The sequence below is a fragment of the Mobula birostris genome, chromosome 31, assembly GCF_030028105.1.
Source record: "Mobula birostris isolate sMobBir1 chromosome 31, sMobBir1.hap1, whole genome shotgun sequence".
Lineage (NCBI taxonomy): Eukaryota > Metazoa > Chordata > Chondrichthyes > Myliobatiformes > Myliobatidae > Mobula > Mobula birostris.
Window position 1 is genome coordinate 21,409,153 of NC_092400.1, and position 22,035 is coordinate 21,431,187.

General features: G+C 39.3%; 1 protein-coding gene across 4 annotated transcripts in view; it reads right to left on the reverse strand.

The window, feature by feature from the left end:
- Positions 1 to 22,035, reverse strand: part of atxn2 (ataxin 2) — a 137,756-nt gene that overhangs the window by 109,591 nt on the left and 6,130 nt on the right. For 3 of the 4 annotated variants that reach the window (XM_072248016.1, XM_072248019.1, XM_072248017.1), the window contains exon 2: positions 6,334 to 6,370. The exons of the other annotated variant lie outside the window; for it this stretch is intronic. In XM_072248016.1, the coding sequence (XP_072104117.1) occupies positions 6,334 to 6,370 (37 nt within the window). The remainder of the gene's footprint in view (positions 1 to 6,333; positions 6,371 to 22,035) is intronic. 4 annotated transcript variants of the gene reach the window in all.

Below are 22,035 nucleotides of genomic sequence, written 5' to 3' on the forward strand. Positions count from 1 at the left end.
GAGAAGACTTCACAATGGCAACACAGGAAATGTGAAGACATACATACAAGAAAGGATGAACAGACTATGTCTTTAATCTTAAGAAAAGGAGGCTGAGGTAAAATCCAAAGAAGATCAGTAAAACAAAAGAATACAGAAAATATTTCCATATGGGGTGGAGAGAAGTGAAGAAGCATCAGAGTTAAGTCATCAAGAAATCAGGAGTTCAGATGAACCTTCTCTGCACGAAGAATTGTGATGATAAAGTTTAAGGGAATGGGGGAATTCTCAGATTCCTGTAAACAATGGATTCAGTACTGACTATGTCTGTGACTGCAGTGTGTTTGAATAGAGTCTCACAGCTGCTTTCTTTAGAGCAAGATATGGGTTAAAGTTTGTCCAGGTCCACATAAGATGTATCTGGGCTTTTCACACCTTTTGATTTTGACAAAAAGCTGTACCTGATGGAAATTAGACAGAACATTCCTTTCTTAATTAAAGCACAAATCTGATGGATGTTCTTATCTTTGTCATTAAGTTGTGGCTCCAGCAAACCAGGTAGGACATTCTTTTCTTTAATTAAGGTGGCTGGAGTGTCCAACAAATTGATTGTACTTTTGTATCAATAGTCCATTGACTTGACCAGAATGGTTATCAAACTCATTGTTCTTTTGTATCGGTGGCCTTATAACTTCTGACAACTCTGACATCTGGCAGTGAACTTGTAGAACCGCTGGGGAGATGAGAAAGGGTCTCTCCCTGATGTTGGGTCGAAGTTCACTCGCCGGTTGAGCTCGAAGAAATAAGCGGGTGAAAAGATAAGTAACGATCTTTTTGTGCTGTCGTTATTTGATCCAGCAAAGTTACGTTTACAGTGATACTGTGGAATGCACTGCCATAGAGTGTGCTTAAAGTAAATAAAATACATGAATTTAAGAGAAGCTGGAAAGTGCATGAGGATAAAGTGCACAGACGATTATAATGAATATAAGTAAGGAAAATTACGACTGGAGTATCTACTACTGCATGGACATGCTGGGCTGAATAGCTTCTGTGTAATATTTCCCACATAATCTGGTCAGTACCTATTTTAGAGAGCAAAATTGCAATGGGAACTTGATCTTCAACCTGAGCAATTTACCTCACTCTAAACAAACACACTGACAATTTTAAATTGCAAATAAGGAATGAAAAGGTTTCATGAAAGTCAATGACACAAACTGCAGCTCAAGTATTCATCCATTTACAACTATTGTTGGCAAAATTTCAGATGGTGATGAGGAAGTGTACAGGAGTGAGATAAATCAGCTGGTTAAGTGGTGTCACAACAACAAACTTGCACTGAATGTCAGCAAGATCATGGAATTGATTGTGAACTTTAAGAAGGAGCAGTTGAGGAAACACACACCAGTCCTCCCATTAAGGGATCAGCAGTGGATAGAATGAGCAGTTTCAAGTTTCTGGGTGTCAACATTTCTGAAGATCTATCCTAAGCCCAACATATTGATGCAATGATAAAGGCACAACAATGGCTATGCTTCATTAGGAGTTTGAGGAGAACTAGCATGTCACCAATGGTTCTCGCAAATTTCTACATGGAGAGCATTCTGATTGGCTGAATCACCATCTGGTATGAAGAAGCCAATGCACAGGGTCTGAAAAGGCTGCAAAAACTCGGTCAGCTCTATCATAGGCCCCAGCGTCAAGAATACTTTCAGGAGGCAATGCCTCAAAAAGGTGGCATCCATCATTAAGGACCTCCATCACCCAATACATGTGTTATTCTCATTACTACCATCAAGGAGGTTGTACAGGACCCTGAAGACACACGCTCAACATTTCAGGAGCAGCTTCTTCCCCTCTACCATCAGATTTCTGAATGGTCAATGAACCCATGTACACTATTTTTGCGTGTGTCTATGTCTGGGTCTGTCTAAGTGTGATATATATATATATTTTCTTTTAAAAAAACACCATAAATTACAATTTTATATAAATAATTGTAATTTATAGTGTTTTTAAATTATGTTTTGCAATCTACTGCAACCACAAACCTACTAAATCTGATTTATTTGCCTAGTAGAACTTTTGAGTAAAAACAGTGCTCCCATTCCACTCCGTGTTGCTAAGCATGTACGAGTTTTGTTTCCAATTTCAATTTGAATCATGTGCAAACATACAGCTTAAGCAGAGGTAAGTAATACAATTGCTGATCCTTTATAAGCTTTGTTATGCAGTCAACCAAAAAATCCCAACTGACCACTATACAGAAAAAACGACCTATTTTATGAAACAGTGGCCACTTATGACTTGCCCTCTACTCACATTCTACTGACGTTCTGATTTTGTTCAAATAATACTGTTACTGCATGGTCACCTTCTGCATTAGGTACCTAGTGCAGTACTGAAATTTAGTTGCAAGAAAAAGTTTGTGAACCCTTTGCGATTACCTGATTTTCTGCATCAATTACTCATAAAATGAAGTTTGATCTTCATCCAGTTCACAATAATAGATAAACACAATCTGCCCAAACTAATAACACACAAACAATTGTACCTTTCATGTCTTCATTAAACACATTGTTTAATCATTCACAGCCCAGGCTGGAACAAGTAGGTGAACCCTTGTACTTAATAACTGGTAAAACCTCCTTTAGCAGCAATGACCTCCACTATTTCCTGCAGCTGTTGATCAGACTTGCACAACGGCGAGAAGGAATTTTAGACTATTCCTCCATACAAACTGTTTCAATTCACCAATACTTCGGGGATAACTCTGATTTGGTCGGTCCAAAACACATATTTTCTTCTTTTTAAACCATTCTGTTGTTGATTTACTCTTGTGTTTCGGATCAATGTCTTGTTGATTTATCCAATTTCTATTAAGCTTTAGGTGATGGACAACTGCCCTGACATTCTCCTGTAAAATGTCTTGATACAATTTTGAATTCATTGTTTCACTCAACAATTGAAAGCTGTCCAGGCCCTGAGGCTGCAAAGCAGCCCCAAACCTTGAAGCGTCTTCCGCCATGCTTTACAGTTGGGATGAGGTTTTGATGTTGGTGTGCAGTGCCCTTTTTCCTCCAAACATAGCAATGTGCATTTCTGCCAAAAGGTTAAACTTTTGACTCATCTGTCTACAGAACACTGTTGAACATCTTTTGCAAACGTGAGACATGCAACAATGTTTTTTTTTGAAGAGTAGTGGTTTTCTCTGTGCTGTCCTCCCATGAACACCATTCTTGTTCAGTGTTTTTCTTATACTGCACACACGAACATGCAAGGCATTGGACTAGCTACCTGAAGGTTGTGAGTTCAAGCCCCACATTGCTCTGCGATGACACTGGTGCCAAGCTGTATGGGTCCTAATGCCCTTCCCTTGGACAAAATTGGTGTCGTGGAGAGGGGAGACTTGCAGCATGGGCGACTGCCGGTCTTCCATACAACCTTGCCCAGGCCTGCGCCCTGGAGAGTGAAGACTTTCCAGGCACAGATTCATGGTCTCGCAAGACTAACGGATGCCTTTATTTACACATGAACAAAAACTTTAGCAAGTTCTAAAGATTTCTGCAGGTCTTTTGCTGTTACCACGGGGTTCTTTTTCACCTCCTTCAGCATTCTACGTTGTGCTCTTGGTGGATCTTTGCAGGACATCCACTCCTAGGGAGAGTTGGAACAGAACATAATTTCCTCCATTTGTAGACATTTCTTCTTAATGTGGACTGATGAACACTCAGGTCTTAAGAAATGCTTATGTAGCTTTTTCCAGCTTCATGCATCTCTACAATTCTTCTACGGTCCTCTGAAAGTTGTTTTGATTGTGGCATGGTGCACGTAAGCAGACCTTTGTTGAGAAAAGCTGGCTGTGTCAGTAACCTTACTTTGTGTGTCTTCCACACCTCCAATCTCATCTCACTGATTGGAACACCTGACTCCAAATAGCTTTTGCAGAAGGCATTACCCCAAAGGTTCACATACTTTTTTTTAACCTAGACTATGAACGGTGTAAATACTGTACTCAGTATTGATGAGAAGTACAAATTTTGTGTATTATTAGCTTAGGCAGATTGTGTTTGTCTATTATTGTTACCTAGATGGAAGATCAGACCACATTTTATGAGTGATTAATACAGAAAACCAGGTAATTGCAAAAGGTACACAAAGTTTTTTTTGCAACTGTACATACTAGGCCCAAATAGTCTTTGTTAGGATGTGCTTCACACAAATCTCCTACAGAAAAATATTATTACCAGTGCCTTCCATTTATTTTCCCTCAATATGCTCTTATGTAGCTTCTGCATCAATGCACTAATGCTCTTCACAACTACTAGTAGTGCTTTCAAAATGACAACCTATTGAGTTTACTTGTTACTTTCTTCAATTTCTACTTATAGTTTTCCAGCCCCTACAACAGAATTATTTTACCTTTGGACTAAGGTTTATTCTATCATAAACTTTTAAAAACCCTCTAATGAATTACCACATATCTCTTTTCATAAGTACTTCTGTAATGTCTAGATATTCCTCACTAATGCCTTTCAAATGCTCTCTTTTACAAATTATCAATATATTTGCTTAGCTGTCAGAGCAGTACACGTTATAAATAATTCCATAGAGTGAACTTGGCTGCTTATATTTTCTACAAATAGTACAATTTTTTGGCAATATAGTTGCTTTACCTTACTTGTAATAATAAAAATTTCAGGAAACATTAAACAGTCCATGGTACCGTCTCTAATGTTCATTCCTAGTTATGTTATTAACTGCATGAAATTTCACGTGCTAACTATAAAGGCTGATTTATACTTGTGCATCAACTCGATGCCGTAACCTACGCAAGTGGCCTATGCGCATTGTGAGCATTCATACTTCTGTGTTGGTGTGATTGTGTCGCTCTGCAATTCCGGCACGTCGCGCATGCGCACACACCTGCCCGCGCAAAACTTCATGGTTGTGGTAGTCTTTCTCCAGGTAAACAAGTTTAAAGCGAAAATCTTTTTTCATAAAAGCGAAGTGCATCCTCCATAATTTCGGAGGTCTGTAAAGCTTTATGGAAAGCATTGCAGCCAGAGTTCCTTCCCTGCCCTTCAGTCGCCCAATGGGAAGCTATTGCAGCGATGGAGGAAATGTGATGCTACCAGGTGGACCAATCACAGTTCTTGCTGTCTGCGTTGCTGCAACACGTAGTTACATTTTGGGAGAGGTGCGCGTCAGGCTACGGCGTAGGGATCCGCATAGGCTCTGCATAGGGTTCGCCGCGACGCCATACCTACAGTGTCGAGTTGACGCGCAAGTATAAATCAGCCTTAAGACATTCCAGTATCATAAATCTGAGCAACTGCTGTACAAAATTAAACTTCAAAACTAATCTGTACACAAATGTGGCAAGCATACATTGTTTTAGCATGTTAGTGATTTTATAGAGTGTTATATTCATCTTTCAACACTTTACAGCAACACCAATTTCTGGGCATCGCAGAAGGTGCTGTTGCTTCTAGAGTACCACCCTGCAGAACTGGGAATTAACCCAATAATAAAACATGTACAGAGAGCATAGAGAAAGGAGGAAAATATTACAAACTAGGACTTCCAAGGTGATAGCAATATTGATCCTAATTTTGCTGAGCAACTTCAGCTGGAAGCACATATCAAGAGTTCATATTTAGCTTGTCATCAATCATTGTCTAAACACTCAATCTTTTCTGAACAAGAAACAAAATAGGCATGGCTTTCGATGTTTATTCTGCCAATTCAAAATTCAAAATTTTTAATGTTCATTAGTTACAAAATAAGTTGCAATTATTATTTGTCATTAATTTATGGCAGGGTAATATTACATTGTGTTGAGTGTGGAAGTTATATGTACTGTGTTGTGCATCGTAGACTGGAGGAACATTGTTTTGTTTGGCGGTATACATGTGAACAGTTGAATGAGAATAAACTGAACTTGAACTTGAATTTGAATTGGATGACTTTTACTTTTTTCCTGGGGATTTCTTGACTTTCTAAACGAGAAAGCCAGAAACAATCTTCGCAAAATGAATAACCTCTACAAGAACCTAGACTTGCCACTGCACAGAAGTTTGGAACAGTATTGGAAATAATAACATCTAGCTTTAAAGTTCACACTTTTGACTTAAATTAGCTACGCAAAACACTTATTTGCTGGAAACAAGGGACCCCATTTAGCATGCTAAAAATGTCATTACACCAATATGCAATTACAAACAAAATCGATAACAATCAAATTAGTTAATTTTACCTACTCATATAACTCATTAAACTTTAACTATATTTAGTGGATACCCAAAAAAAACATTAAATCATAAAATATTAACAAAACACTATACTTACTGTAGGCTGTGGAGTTCCTTTTCCACTGCTGCGTCCTCTGAAACAACATTATTAGACTCATGTTAGGATCAGAAGCAATAGTAAAGTTGTATGATAATTATCTAAAATACCTTGAAACTTGAATTGAGCAATGTTCAAATATCACTCCATTTTTTTCATAATAAAGACTGCCTGAACATGCACACTTAATCATTTACAAATAAGCAAACAGAACTCAGCTGCCACAACAATAAAACTCCAGTGCAGCTACCCTCATCAATCTTCAAGACAATGCTACTGGCAACAATTTTTCTTACTTGGAATGGAGCTGAAAATTGCTTTGAACCTATCCTGCAATATATATGTACAAAGTAAGCAAATTCCAAGAAGAACACAACCTTGCCGTGGTTTGGAGGCTTGACTGCCTCAATACCTGTACCGGAGTCAGAGCCTTGTGCTTTGGCTCTTAGGGTGACGCATGCTAGTCAGGTTGAAGGGTAGCAGCCGGACTAAGAGTAGTCCACCAGTGCTCCAGGTTCGAGGATTCAGCTCAGGCTAGCAACACTAACTGGTAAAACAAAACAACCCTAACTGATTACAGAAAGAGCAATAAAGAATCCTTCGACATCTGTGTGCGACGGTATTCCTGATCTCCATCCGGGACTTGCATGGCTGCCAAAACCAGACAGAGATGGAGGCCTTTCATTGTTGCCCGAAATACCAGTGGCGTAATAAGCAGTAAGTAAAGAGTGCAAACTTTGAAACACTCATTTCAAACACTCGAGCCCTGATGAAAGGTCTCGACCTGTAATGTCAACTGTTCATTTCCCTCCATAGATACCACCTGACCTGATTTTTCCAGCATAACATGTGCATTACTCAAGATTTCCAGCAGCTGCAGAATCTCATTTTGTTCATTCACAGAATAAACATATCGAAAACAATGACAGCTTACTGCACTTCAATAACCATCTAAATTACAACATCATATGCCACAAAAGCAGTTCTTCAAGCTGTTTAGTCGTTTGCTAACAAAACAAAAAGTCATTGAACTAGAATCTACACATGTGCAAATACCACCAATTAAGTAGTGAAATTTATCAGGGATTTTAAAAAGCTAGTCATCAGTAAAGGTAATTATGTACTTAGTGGACAGTTTTAACATCCCATCTGATTCAACGATGAGCTCAGGAAGAGAAGGAAATCTGTCGCCCTTCTGACCCGTATGCAACTCCGCACCACACATCAAATAAATAAAAAATATTAAAGGTTATGATCAATATTGTAAGAAATTTTCAATGTCAAGGACACTCTCAGACTTTCAAATAACATTGATATCCTTGCTAGCTACCAAGCCTTAATGTACATAGGTCTTAAATGGCTGTCAAAGCAATTCTGGGGGCAGCTAAACATTTACATTTTATAAATAATCTAAACCACTATTTAAAACAAAATTCCTTGCATCTACAAAGCAATCACTTGAAAACTCAGGTGATGGACAAAATTCATAAAGGAATACTAAAACTATATTGAGGTATCAGCACAGTAACATCCAGATTCCTGTTCACTTGTTACCATCAATTAACTTCCACCTCATGTTGTTACATTTCAGATCAAGTAAAGGCAGGAGCCTAAAATTTCATAACTTGAATGTTAAAGGAAATCCATGTCCTCCATTCATGCAGGTAGTGAACAGCATGTGAGCAACTGCAGTTAAGTGTGGGTAAGTGAGCATATATGGCTTGTAACTCACTGGGTCATATGTTGTGCACCAAAGCTTTAGCCCTGTGCCATTGAGAACTGCAACCAAGGTTACTGCAATACACAGAAGGTACCAAGTAGGGTGGCCACTGAGTGTATGAAATGTTGGTTAGACCACTCTGCACAATCACATGGTTTTCCAGCAGGTGCACGAGTTTCTTCCCACTTTCCAAAGATGCATCAGTCAGTTAATGGCAAAAAATTAAAGGGAGTTGATGCTTGAGAAATAATAAATTGCTGGCATAAAAGGAAATGAGTGGGGGAATGGTGTTTTGGGAGCCAATGTGCCAAACAGGCTCCTGTCATCTCATAAATCTGCAAAGGAAGAAATAAAACAGACCATTAGGTTTGGGGGGGGGGGGGGTTGGTTATTATTCTTTCATTAGGCATAATGTAAAAGAGCATCATATTTTTGCTCCCTCAATACTACTTGATACGATGATGAATCTCCAGAAGAGCTTCAGAAAAGAATCACTGGTCACAGAACTAGAAAAAAAGACTTACTACTACAATGGGATTTAAAAAGTCAAATCTTTTCAATTTAAAAATGAGTAGACTATGGCACCTGAAGGGATCAGAATTGCTGCACATAGCTTGACTTAGACAGTCATAGAAGATTTGAGTTTTTTGTATATAGTAGAGAGTATACTGACTGGCTGCGTCATGGCCTGTTATGGAAACACAAATGCCCTTGAATAGAAAAGCCTATAAAAAGTAGTGGATACAGCCCAGTCCATCACGGGTCAAGTCCTCCCCACCATCAAGCACATCTACAAACAGTGCTGTCACAGGAAAGTAGCCCCACCATCCATGCCATGGTTTTTTCTCATTGTTGCCACCAGGAAGGGAGCGCAAGAGCCTCAGGTCCCACATCACCAGGTTCAGGAACAGTTATTATCCCTTAACCATCAGGCTCTTGAACCAGATGGGACAACTACACTCAAACACTAAATTGATCAAACAACCTATGGACTCACTTTCAAGGACTCATCATTCCGTGTTCCCGATATACAAACATTTGTATATTGCTTATGTATTTATTATTTTGTTTGCTTTTATTTGTATTTTACAGTTTACTGTTTGCCCGAGTTTTTTGTGTGTGGTCTTTCATTGACTCTATTGTGTTTCTTTATACTTTCTATGAATGTCTGCAAGAAAATAAATCTCAAGGTAGTATATGGTGGCATATGTGTACTTCAATAATACACTTTTACTTTGCACTTTTTATATAGTTAGATATTACAGTGGGCAGTGCTCAAAGGTCTGCTGGATTACATTTTAATAGACCTCAGGGTTCAGAAGAGAATTTCCAAGTTACTTTAGTGCTATAAGTTAGCTTAGGTATTTTTGTCTCCCCTACCAAATCATTGTGTACATGTGTCATGATTAAATTACCCTATTGAATAAATTATCTCCATTTCCAGTTACAAGAAAAGTTTGTGATCCCTTTGCAATTACCTGATTTTCTGCATTAATTACTCATAAAATGTGGTCTGATCTTTATCCAATACACCATAATAGACAAACACAATCTGTCCAAACTAATAACAAATACATTTGTACTTCTCATGTCTTTATTGAACACTCATTCACAGCCCAGGCTGGGAAAAGCAGGTGAACCCTTTTACTTAATAATTGCTAGAACCTCCTTCAGCAGCAATAACTTCCACCATTTCCTGCAGCTGCTGATCAGATTTGCACAACAGCGAGAAGGAATTTTAGACTATTCCTCCATACAAAATTGTTTCAGTTCATCAGTATTTTTGGGATATCTTGAGGAACAGTCCTCTTCAGGTCATGCATCTCTATTGGATTAAGGTCTGGACTCTGACTTGGCCATCCCAAAACACAAATTTTCTTCTTTTTAAACCATTCTGTTGTTGATTTACTCGTGTTTTGGATCATTGTCTTGTTTTGCATCATCCAACTTCTATTAAGCTTCAGCTGATGGACTGCTACCCAAACATTCTCTTGTAAAATGTCTTGACACAATTTTGAATTCATTGTTCACACAATGATTACACACTGCCCAGGCCCTGAGGCAGCAAAGCAGCCCCAAACCACTAGCATGCTTTACAGATGGGATGAAGCTTTGGTGTTGGTATGCAGTGACCTTTTTCCTCCAAACATAACAGTGTGCATTTCTGCCAGAAAGTTCAACTTCTGTCTCATCTATTCACAGAACATTATCCCAGATGTGTTGTGGAAATCCAGGTGGTCTTTTGTAAACTTGAGATGTGCAGCAATGTTTGTTTTTTGGAGAGCACTGGTTTCCCCTGTGCTGTCCTTCCATGAACACCATTCTTGTTCAGTGTTTTTCTTATTGTGGACACATGAACAGAGACCTTAGCAAGTTCTAGAGATTTCTGCAGGTCTTTTGCTGTTACACTTGGGTCCTCTTTCAGCATTGCAAATTGTGCTCTTGGTGTGATCTTTGCAGGATGCCCACTCCTACAACAGTTCTGAGTTTCCTCACTGCGGACTGATGAACACTCGGGTCTTTAGAAATGCCTTTGTAGCTTTTTCCAGCTTCATGCATCTCTACAATTCTTCCTCTATGGTCCTCTGAAAGTTGTTTTGATCAAGACATGCTGCACATAAACAGATCTCTTTTTCGAAAAGAGTAGTCTCTGTCAGTAACCAGACTGTGTGCCTTTTTTTTAATATAGGACAGGGCACCTCTACAGTAACACCTCCAATCTCATCTCATTGATTGGAATACCTGACGGCAAAGAGCTTTTGTAGAAGACATTACCCCAGAGGTTCACTTATTTTTTTTGAACCTAGACTTAAATGATGTGCTCAGTATTAAAGAGAAGTAAAATTGTTGTGTGTTATCAGTTTAGGCAGATTGTGTTTGTCTATTATTGTGACTTAGATGAAGATCAGACTGCATTTTATGCGCAATTTATGCAGAACACCAGATAACTGCAAAAGGTTCACCAATTTTTTCTTGCAACTATATATACAAATTGCTGATTGATAATACAGCCTTGCTTCCTTATGGAGATCAGTTCCATCAAATACTACCTTGTTAACAGAGCAAAAATTGGTCTTTAAATTTCATTGAAGAATTGGAAACAATATATAATCCCGAGAAAAATGCTCAAGTAGTTAATAAGACCCAGATGTGCATTACGCATTGACTTTCATCAGAAGCTCTAATTGTCCTCCAGGCAAGATACTGAGCTACATTACACCACACTGCCAATTTATAAATTGCTAAATAAAATGTATTTATATGTAAACTATCATTGAAAGGATGTAGACTTTTCAACATGAAATCCTTGAATTGAGGGTCGGGGGGAGGTGCAGCCTTTGGTCCAATTTGTTATATTTTAGTAGACTATATATGAATTTTAAAAGCATAATACTTTCTTTTGTAAGTCATGAAGAGTACAAAGAAATTTCTTAAATAAGCAGGGGTTCCTGGCCACTGTCGCAATCAGTGATCACGGTAAAAATTGCATGCTTATTAACACAGCTGAAAATTAGTTTAATTGTCAAAAGAATATTTTAATCAATGTCTAGTTCACCTCCTGCAAAGGTCTGCAAATGACAACCCTGTGGAAATTCCCCATAGTTATTATTTTGATATGGAGCCAAGGTCCTTTTCCAGTGGAAGGATTTTTCGCCCCCACAAGAAAAACTCTGCTGATTGGGATTTGTACCCAAAATTCCTTAACCTTTATTGTGCCTGTTTGACCCATTTCAGCCAACCTACTGAAAATCCATATCACAGTCTTACCTGAAGACTTATTTTACACAATAAAGATTTAAGAAAGCCTAGAACAGTGCTATCTATTGGAATTGTAAGGATTAGGATACAAAGCAAAAGAAATATTTAATTTGATTTGCACTCAGGTTTGTTTAAAAGTTACTACTTACAAATAAAAGCCACATTTTAAAACCTTCTAAGGAATTTCTAGAGTAAACTGCTTGTTATTTCCTCGAAGAACTCTAACAGTTTTATCAGGGAAGATTTCCCTTACAGAAACCATGCTGACTTTGATTTATTTTATCATTAGCCTCCAAGTACCTCGAAACCTCATCCTTAATAATAGACTCCAACACATTCCCAACCACTGAGGTTGGGCTAACTGGTGTATAATTTCCTTTCTTTTGCCTTCCTTTCTTCTTGAAAAGTGGAGTGATATTTGCAATCTTCCAGTCCTCTGGGACCATGCCAGAATCGAGAGATTCTTGAAAGATCATGACCAATGCATCCATTATCTCTTCAGCAACCTCTCTCAGGACTCTGGGATGTAGTCCATCTGGCCTAGGTGACTTATCCACCATAAGACTTTTGAGTTTGCCTAACACTGTTTCCTTTGTAATAGCAATGGCACTCACTCCTACTCCCTGACACTCACAGACCACTGGCACACTGCTAGTGTCCTCCACAGTGAAGACAGACGCAAAGTTCACACATTATATTCATCTGCCTAAGGAGATGCCAGGAGTATTTTTTTTTAACGCAGAGAGTGGTGAGTGCGTGGAATGGGCTGCCGGCAACAGTGGTGGAGGCAGATATGATAGTCTTTTAAGAGACTCCTGGATAGATACATGGAGCTTAGAAAAATATGGGTAACCCTAGGTAATTTCTAAAGTAAGTACATGTTCGGCACAGCATTATGGGGCGAAGGGCCTGTATTGTGCTGCAGGTTTTCTATGCTTCTTTGTAAACTGAAACTAGAACTCAAAATTTCACAAACAGTATTCAGTAAAGAAAATGTTATGATAAATGCATTGGCAACCTTAATGGAAAGAATGAAATCAGAAGTTTCTGCACCTTATGCCAGAGAATAATCTAGGGAAGCAACTTGGCCAAGTATACAAGTTGCCTGAAAAGATCCATTTCCAGTCCCATCCTGAACATGACCTCCAAATGGCATCACTTCTTTTTACAAAATATACACTACTTTCAAACCTAAGCATTATATGGAAGGTAAGCATTCTGCTGATTCCATTAGCACCTGCTTAGACCCATCTTGTGTCGCTTTGCAAGGTTGATAATGTAATCATCACACTAACTGCTGTGCCAATATGCCACTCTTCTCTATTATCTTCTCCTTAACGCTAGCATCAAATTTATCTTCAAATTCCCTTCATGTTCCCTTTTCCCCCAGTCTTTCTCTGCAAATCAAAACTTAATGTTTACATTTGGCAAGTTATTCACAAGGGAACTATTGACAAAATCCTTTCTACAGATCAAACCATTCATAAACTTAGTATTACAGTGAGGAAGAAGGAAATGCACTGAAGATTAGATAAACTGCAAATGACCTTCTGCACCACTACTGGATTGATCACTGAGGAAAAGACTGCACTGGGCAGTCCCAAGAGTCTGAATGCAGTTACCTTGTCTCTCCATGCCACCCACAGCAAGTGATCTAGCACAGACCCATTAGTTTGAAGTGAAGGGTAGTGTATTTTAATTCACAGTAGTTTAACTACTTCTGTTTGAAATACAATCAAGAGTGATGCTGATAATCCGAGACTGAGACAGTTAGTTGAAAAGGTCTTTTGAGAGTGTAAATCATCAGAAGGCAGAATGGTAATTCAGAAGTGGGCCCTTAGGCTTTTGTCACTTCAGGTCTAGTTGCAATTCATTGACTATGTGGGGATATTCTCAGAAATGAAGTACTGCAACATCTCCTCCTCTCTACCGACTCAGGTGACTCTGCCATCCTAATTCTTCTTGACCTCAGCACAGCATTCAATACTGTGGATCATGCCATTTTAATAGACTGTCTCCAACACTGGGTTGGTGTTGATGGCACTGCCTTGAACTGGTTCACATCCTACCTCAAAAATAGAAGCTACTCCGTCAACATTGGCAAATTATCCTCTTCTACAGCTAGTTTTTCCTGCGGAGTCCCACAAGGTTCCATCCTAGGTCCCATTATTTTCTCTATATACATGCTTCCCCTCGGCCAAATCATTCAAAAACACGGTATTTCCTTCCATTGTGATGCTGATGACACACAGCTTTATCTCCCCTTGAAACCAAATGACCAGTCAAATCTAGTCAGCCTCATGAACTGCCTTGAGGACATAAAGTGTTAGATGGCACAAAACTTCCTACAGCTGAATGAAGGCAAGTCTGAAGTTGTCCTATTTGGCCCCCTGACTCCATCAAAGTGATTATCGACAGTCTTGGTAACCTGTCCACTCTTGTCAAACTCCATGTCAAAAACCTTGGTGTGATATTTGATTCCGCCGTTAAGCTTGACAAGCAAGTTAGTGCAGTAGTAAAAGCCAGTTTTTTCCAGCTTCGTACTATTGCCAAAGTCAAGTCTTTTCTCTCCCAAGAAAGTCATCCACGCCCTTATATCCTCCCGCTTGGACTACTCCAACTCCCTGTATACTGGGATTAGTCAGTCGTCCCTGTCCCACCTGCAACTGGTCCAGAACGCCACAGCCAGGCTCCTGACAGGTGCCCAGAAAAGGGACCATATTAATTCTATCCTAGCCTCTCTCCACTGGCTACCATATGGTTTAGAATTGATTTTAAGGTACTCCTGTTTGTTTATAAAGTCCTAAATGGGTTGGCCCCCTCCTGTATCACAGACCTTCTAAACCCTTATTCTACTTCCAGGTCCCTCAGGTCGGCTGACTTGGGGTTCCTGACTGTCCCTCAATCTAAATTTAAGTTCGGGGTGACCGCATCTTTGCTGTTATAGCCCCTAGTCTGTGAAACAGCATTCCCTCCATTGACTCTTTTAAGTCCAGGCTCAAAACTTACCTTTATTCACTAATGCTTGAATCTTCCTGATGTGGCTGATTTTTGGCTTGTGTCTAGGCTTATTTTGTGCCTACAAGCTGTGTGCCTTGTTGTTTATATCTGTGTTTCTTGTATTTGTGATTCTAGCTACCTGTTATGGTTTGTACAGCACTTTGGTCAACATGGGTTGTTTTTAAATGTGCTTTATAAATAAATTTGACTTGACTTGACTTAATTCTACCAAGAATCATTTCACGTACAATGCAGCAAGTTATACCTCTAACACCTGGTTGTAATGAGCTGAAACAAAAGACTAAATTATGTTGGCTGTGCCCAGAAGTTCCAAAGGAAACTACTCATGTTCAACTATTTTCACGCATGTTCCAAACTTATTGACCCATGAACATATCAAACTACTCCATCTGTCATACCATTCCTTCTAGCAAAAGCTCAATTAATGAGACTGTGCAATGTGTCCAACAGGGGGTGGGGGTGTGTGTGTGTGTGTGTGTGTGTGTGTGTGTGTGTGTGTGTGTGTGTGGTAATTGTAATTGTTTTATGCTAGTTTGATACTTTCATTAATTTGCGTTGTTAATTTTCATTTACTATTTACTTAATGTTGTTGTTTTCAAGTATTACTGAATAGCTAAAACAAAGACATCCAAGTTTAATATAACATAATCACAAGAAATTCTACAGATGCTGGAAATCCAAAGTAAAATACAAAACACTGGAGGAACTCAGCAGGTCAGGCAGCATCCATGGAAATCAACAAATGGGTGACATTTCGGGCCGAGACCCTTCTTCAGGATTAGTCCAGCATTTTGTGTGATATTACAATGTTCTCAACCTAGTTTTGCCTCAAAGACTGTCATGGCATTCTCCAGCTGAGATATGCAGTCAAAGGCCTACATCTTGCAAAGGTTTCACTGCGGAGGATCACTGTTATATATAACTAAAGCCCGATTTATTCTTATGTGTACGGGCTACGCCGTAGGCCTGATTTATACCTCTGCATAGCCCTACGCCATAGCGAGCATGCATTTTTGTGTCTGCGTCGCTCTGCAATTCACCACTAAAACACTAGTTCGTGGTGGGGTTTCTAAGCCACTGTGTTGAGTTTCTTCGTGAGAGACATGGACAAGGAAATGCATTTCAAATATTTTTGGATGTCGGCAGGTAGACTTGACGTTTTACTTCATCGTCTCCAACCATTTATTTCGCATCAGTATACAGACATGGCGGAGAAAAGCAACCGGAAATGCGTAGGACGAAATGCGGTGCTACCAAGCCAACCAATCACAGTTGTTGCGGTCTTCGTCGCCACGACATATGAGTTACTTTTTTGGGGAGGTGAACGTCACCCCACGGCGTAGGGTATGCGGTACCTACGGCGTACATTTGACACAGAAGTATAAATCAGGCTTAAGACTGAACCACAAAAGTTGTAACAAGGAAATGTAAAAACCTTTATTCACACAGTAAATCTTCAGGCCAGAATCTAACTCTGCCGACTCAATGCTCTTTACTTCAACACAAATATAACAATAAATTATTAACAGCTCCAATTGCTATCATCTACTTAACTCTTAACATTTTGAATATAGTCAGAAACTTTACAGAATCACCTATGTACAGTGGTAGCACAATTCTACTAGCAGAACTTCTTTGAACTAGGCTATAGGTAAGCCTAATAATTTCTAAGGTAGGGACATGTTCAGCGCAACTTTGTGGGCCGAAGGGCCTGTATCGTGCTGTATGTTTTCTGTTTCTATTTGATACTAGTGTCTGCTCCAAAACCTGCTGAGTTCAAACTCCTTACACCCAAAAAAAAAACACTTTTTGTTATAGTGTTGAAGACCCTATGAATATACAACTAACCAGAAGGTTAAGGCTACATCCAAACTACGCAGGGTAATTTTGACAAAGCTTTTTCTCTTCATTTTGACCCTCCGTCCACATTGAAACAGCGTTTTCATCCCCCGAAAACGGAGCTTTTCTAAAACACTCTCCAGAGTGTGTAAATTTGAAAACAATTGTTGCGCATTGTAGTGTGGATGGGGTAAATGAAGATACTTAAAAACACTGTCATGACAACACCACAACAACAATGCTTTTTCTGCTTCTGCTTGGTACTGCGCAAGCACTGCTGGACAGCTGTTATAACGCGCAGTCGGTGTGAACGGCGTGAGAGTTAAATTGTAAAGTGAGCTTTTTTGACTATTTAAAAACGCTGTCATGACGTGCCAGAAAAGACAGCCGTAGCGCGGCATTTCGTTGTTTTCTTGAACGCAACCCCCCACGTAACCTAACAATTTCGGAACAGACGGCAACGAGACTGAAGCCAGAAGAGTTAGAAATGCACTCACCAAATACTTTGACCCATAGCTTACTGAATAAATAAGTATACTCACTTTGCCCTGTTTTCTGTCCTTGTTTGTATGAAGGTGGTTTACCTATTTATGCAAGTACTTCTCTGACAATAGATGTGTAACAGCCTAATGTAACATTGTATGGAAATACAAGATAACACTGATGCAGACATGTTTTATACATTTAACAAGGTGCTTTATTAAAGCAACAGAGTTAGTCAATTTTTCAATGTTCATCGTCAGCCGGGTCATACTGTCCATGAACTCCCAGTCGATTGCCTCCATACCCTCCAGTATTTGTTGTTTTTTTAGTTTTAAATCCTCCTGCACGAGAGCCAACAGCAATTCCTTTAAAGTTTTTCTAGTCCGTAACTGGACAAACGCGCACCAAGTATACCGCTTCCTCTTCGCTTGTTTTGTGTCCTGCGCATGCCCAGTAGGAGGAGATTCGGCCAAATATCCATTCTAATGTGGGCGGAGATATTTTGAAAAACGCTTGGTGTGGACGCCTGTCGTTTTTACTCGAAATCGGCGTTTTCAAAATTATCGGGTCTAGTGTGGATGTAACCAAAGTAACAAAAAAACAGGATTGTCCTGAACTTTGCATTAAGTAACAGGAATACACCTTTAACAATGTGCTAATAGCAAGAACATTCTTCTGTTGTCTCCCCCTACGTTGTTTCAATGGGACAGAATCAATATGTCCCACAAGGTATCAGTCAAAAGTTAAATTATGTACAGGTTTTATTTCCATAATTTTATAACTCCAGAACAGTCACTGAAGTCAGGGATCTGGTTCTGGCATGGGTATGTACAGCTGACCAGGACCAACTAGAACCACAGACTAAGAGGTAAATTCACCACAAGTTGGCCCATAACCTTATTGTGCATCATTCTGATCAATATTGTTGTACTTGCAACTTTTCAGGTCTATAATTCAAAGGTTATCAAATGCATAACAGATTTACGTAATATAGAAAACCCTGATTGTATATGATAGAAAAAGGCAACCTGGACAGTATGGTATGCTGTGAATAGCTATCAGTGATGTTGCTATCTTAATATAATAACAGAAAATATACACTCAAATATGACCATCAAAACCCTAAAAAGTATAAAACAATAAGCAAGATAACTAATATGCATAATTGGTAATTAGATGGTCAGGGATCAAGCCTAGCTTTAAGATTCAAGACAACAGAAAAAGAGAATTCAATGTCTCTTCATTTCTGCCCAAAGATATGACAAGTCCATTGTTTTGCCGGCACTTCATTTCCACCCCCTCGCCCCCCATGCAATCCATTCCTAAGTAGGTATGCAGGCAATATTCACTTGCCAGTCACCTCCATCCCCTAAATTTAAAGTTCATATATGTAAGCACTTTAGATTTACAAGCAGTTTTATTAAAGAAAAACTCTCATTGATAATACGTTTCATAATCTCAAGTCACCTGAAAATGCTTTATGATTAATGAAAACCTTTCCAGACGCAAGTCTTTGACTTTAAACGTTTTTTCCTCCACCGATGCTGTCTGATCTGCTGAGAACTTCCAGTATTTTCTGATTTTGTTACAATTAATGAAATTACTTTTAAGGTCAAAGAACAGCACTTTCACTGTCATTGGGATTCAAAATCAAACTCAATAATTTTGAATAATCAGCATTTCTATTCCAATGTTGCTCCTTAATTGCTTTCATAATTTCAGATCATTGTTCTGCATTTTCATCTAACCTGGGCATTTATTACTTTGTACTAAGTACTTTTTATTATTTAATCCCTCCTCTTCCACCAATCTCTAAATCTTAGAACTCATGTTTTCTAACTATTTCCCCCATTCTGATTAAATAAATAATGCTTATTTTCATACAAGAATCCTGATCTAAGAATTTCCAGCAGTTTCTGAGTTTTATTTTTAATGGGCATATCAAAGGGTGCTTTGACAACAGCACGCTACTAGCAGGATATCTTGAGGACCCAATGGTCACAAAGTCCTGGTTAACCAATGCAAGTCAGCAATGTGTTGATTCCCAAACTCAACTGGTAGGAGAAAAAGGTCCATTGCTCTAGCGCATACAATATAGATTTTCCTGCTGTAACATGCAGCCAGAACTCATCTCATCAAGTATCTGCCAACATTTCTGAAGGTCTAACCTGAGTCCAACATTCTGATGCAAATACAGAGACACACATACCAGCAGCCATATTTCATTCGGAGTTTGCTGAGATTTGATATATCACCAAAGACTCTAGCAAGCTTCTACAAATGTACCGCGGAGAACATTCTAATTGGTTGCATCGCCGTGTAGTATGGAGGGGCCACTGCACAGGATCGAAAGATGCTGCAGGAAGTTGCAAACTCAGCCAGCTCCATTACGGGCACTAGCCTCCCTAGGCTCAAGAGCATCTTCAAAAGGCAATGCATCAAAAAGGCAGCATCCACCATTAAGGACCCCATCACCCAGGACATACCCTCTTCTCACTGCCACCAAAGAGGTGTCAGAGAAGCATGAGGGACACATACTCAGCATTTTAGGGTCAGCTTCTTCCCCTCCATCATCAGATTTTTGAATGGACAATGAATGCATGTACACTACCTCACTATTTTTCAATCTCTTTTTGCACTTATTTATTTTACTTTTCATATATGTTAATTGGGCCATCAGTTAATTGGGGCAACCACATTTGGGACATTATGCTGCTTAACTGGGGCAGGAATTGATCAGTCACATGCAGCTGTGTGACTGTTAGACACTACACCGTGTTTAGAGCGAATAGGTGCGTCAGTTGCACGGGCTTGTGTAATGTTACTCATTTAAGCCGATGGACGCTGATTCAAAAAGCAGTGATCTGATCATTTAGTTTTTTTAATTTTGACTTTAACTTTTTTTGAGACTCTTGCTATGAAAAAACTTGATTCTAGCCAAAAAAAATTTCCAGACTGAACCAAATTCAAAGCCATCTGCCTAACACCATTCATCTTCAGCTGATATATATACCTGGAGAGCCAAAATTTACAATTACACGCTTGATACATCAGCAAGATCAACTGTGAGAAGTATGGACATTACTCAGGGACAACAGGGAAGACCCAAAACAGAAAGCATGATTGTAGGGATACAGATGTCGAAGAGGATCTCAGTCAATGGTTTTCCATTATAACTGGACAGGGGGTACGTTTCAGTGGAACAATGTTACAAAAAACAAGTCAGAAGAGCTAGCTAAGAAGTTGGTCATGAAGATTTTAAAGCAACAGATGGTTGGTTGTCTCGATGGAAATGTAGACACCACATTAAGTTCAAGAAAGCACATGGCAAGAAAAGTAGTTCTGACGCTACAAGTGCTGATAAATGGAAATCTACAAGGCTCCCTAATTTGCTTCTAAAGTTTTGTGCAGATATCTACAATGCCAATGAAACAGGCCTTTTATTTATTGCTCCATGCTGGATGGTTACCTTTGCTATAAACACACAATACTATCTGGTTCAAAGAAAGCAATGGATCGCATTAGTTGTTGTGTTATGCAAATATGTCGGGATCTGATAAAAATAAATTGTTGGTTATTGTAAAAAGTGTTAAACTGTGATGCCTCAAGGGGCTAAGAATGAATAGTTCACTAATCAAGTACTATGCCAGCCCACACTTGAGAATTCCTCCACTGGTAACCATTACGAACTAATACACAGTTTTGTAGTACTGTAGTAATATTGGTAGCATTTTAATTTGTTCTGTATTTCATTTAACAACATAATGCGTTACTTGGTTAAACAGTACTTTATGTTTTTATACCTTTTTAACTATTTCCATAAAACTTTGGATAATTGGGGTAGCCGTTTAATTGGGCCAAAACATACCTGTCCCGATGTGTCACAATTAACTGGAATCATATACATATTTAATTTATAGCTTTTATCATGTATTGCACTGAACTGCTTCCACAAAATAACAAATTTCACAATATATGCCAGCAATATAAAACCTGATTCTGATTCTTCAACACAAATACCCAGTGTCAAGATGTTGTTTATTGAGTATAGCACAGTGCTTAACACCATCATTCCTACAGTTCTGATCAAAAACCTACAGAACCTGGGCCTCTGTGCCTTCCTCTGCAACTGGATCCTAGACTTCCTAACCAGAAGATCACAATTTGGGCTGACTGGAAATAACATCTCCAGCTCACTGATAATCGACACTGGCGCATTCAGGGATGTGTGCTTAGCCCACTGCTCAACTCTCTCTACACCCATTGTCTCTGTGGCTAGACTCAGCTCAAATGCCATCTATAAATTTGTTGACAACACAACTACTGTTGGCAGAATTTCAGATGGTGACAAGAGGGTGTACAGGAGTGAGATATACCAGCTAGTTGAGTGGTGTCGCAGCAACAACCTTGCACGCAACGTCAGTAAAACCAAAGAAATGACTGCAGACTTTAGAAAGAGCAAGAGAAGGGAAGACACACCAGTCCTCTTAGAGGGATCAGAAGTGAAAAGGGAAAGCACTTTCAAGTTCCTCAGTGCCAATACCACCGACATATCGATGCAGCTACAAAGAAGGCATGACAGCAGCTATATTTTATTCGGAGTTTGAGGAGATTTGGTATGTCACCAAAAACACTCACAAATTTATACAGATGTACTGTGGAGAGCATTCTAACTGGCTGCATCACTGTCTGGTATGGAGGGGGAGCTACTGCACAGGATTGAAGCAAGCTGCAGAGAGTTGTACAATTACTCAGTTCTATCATGGCACTAGCCTCTGCAGTATCCAGGACATCTTCAAGGAGCAAAGGAGTGGTGTTCTCCCCCCCACCCCATTATTATGTAACTGCACTGCTGTCACAAAGTTAACAAATTTCACGAC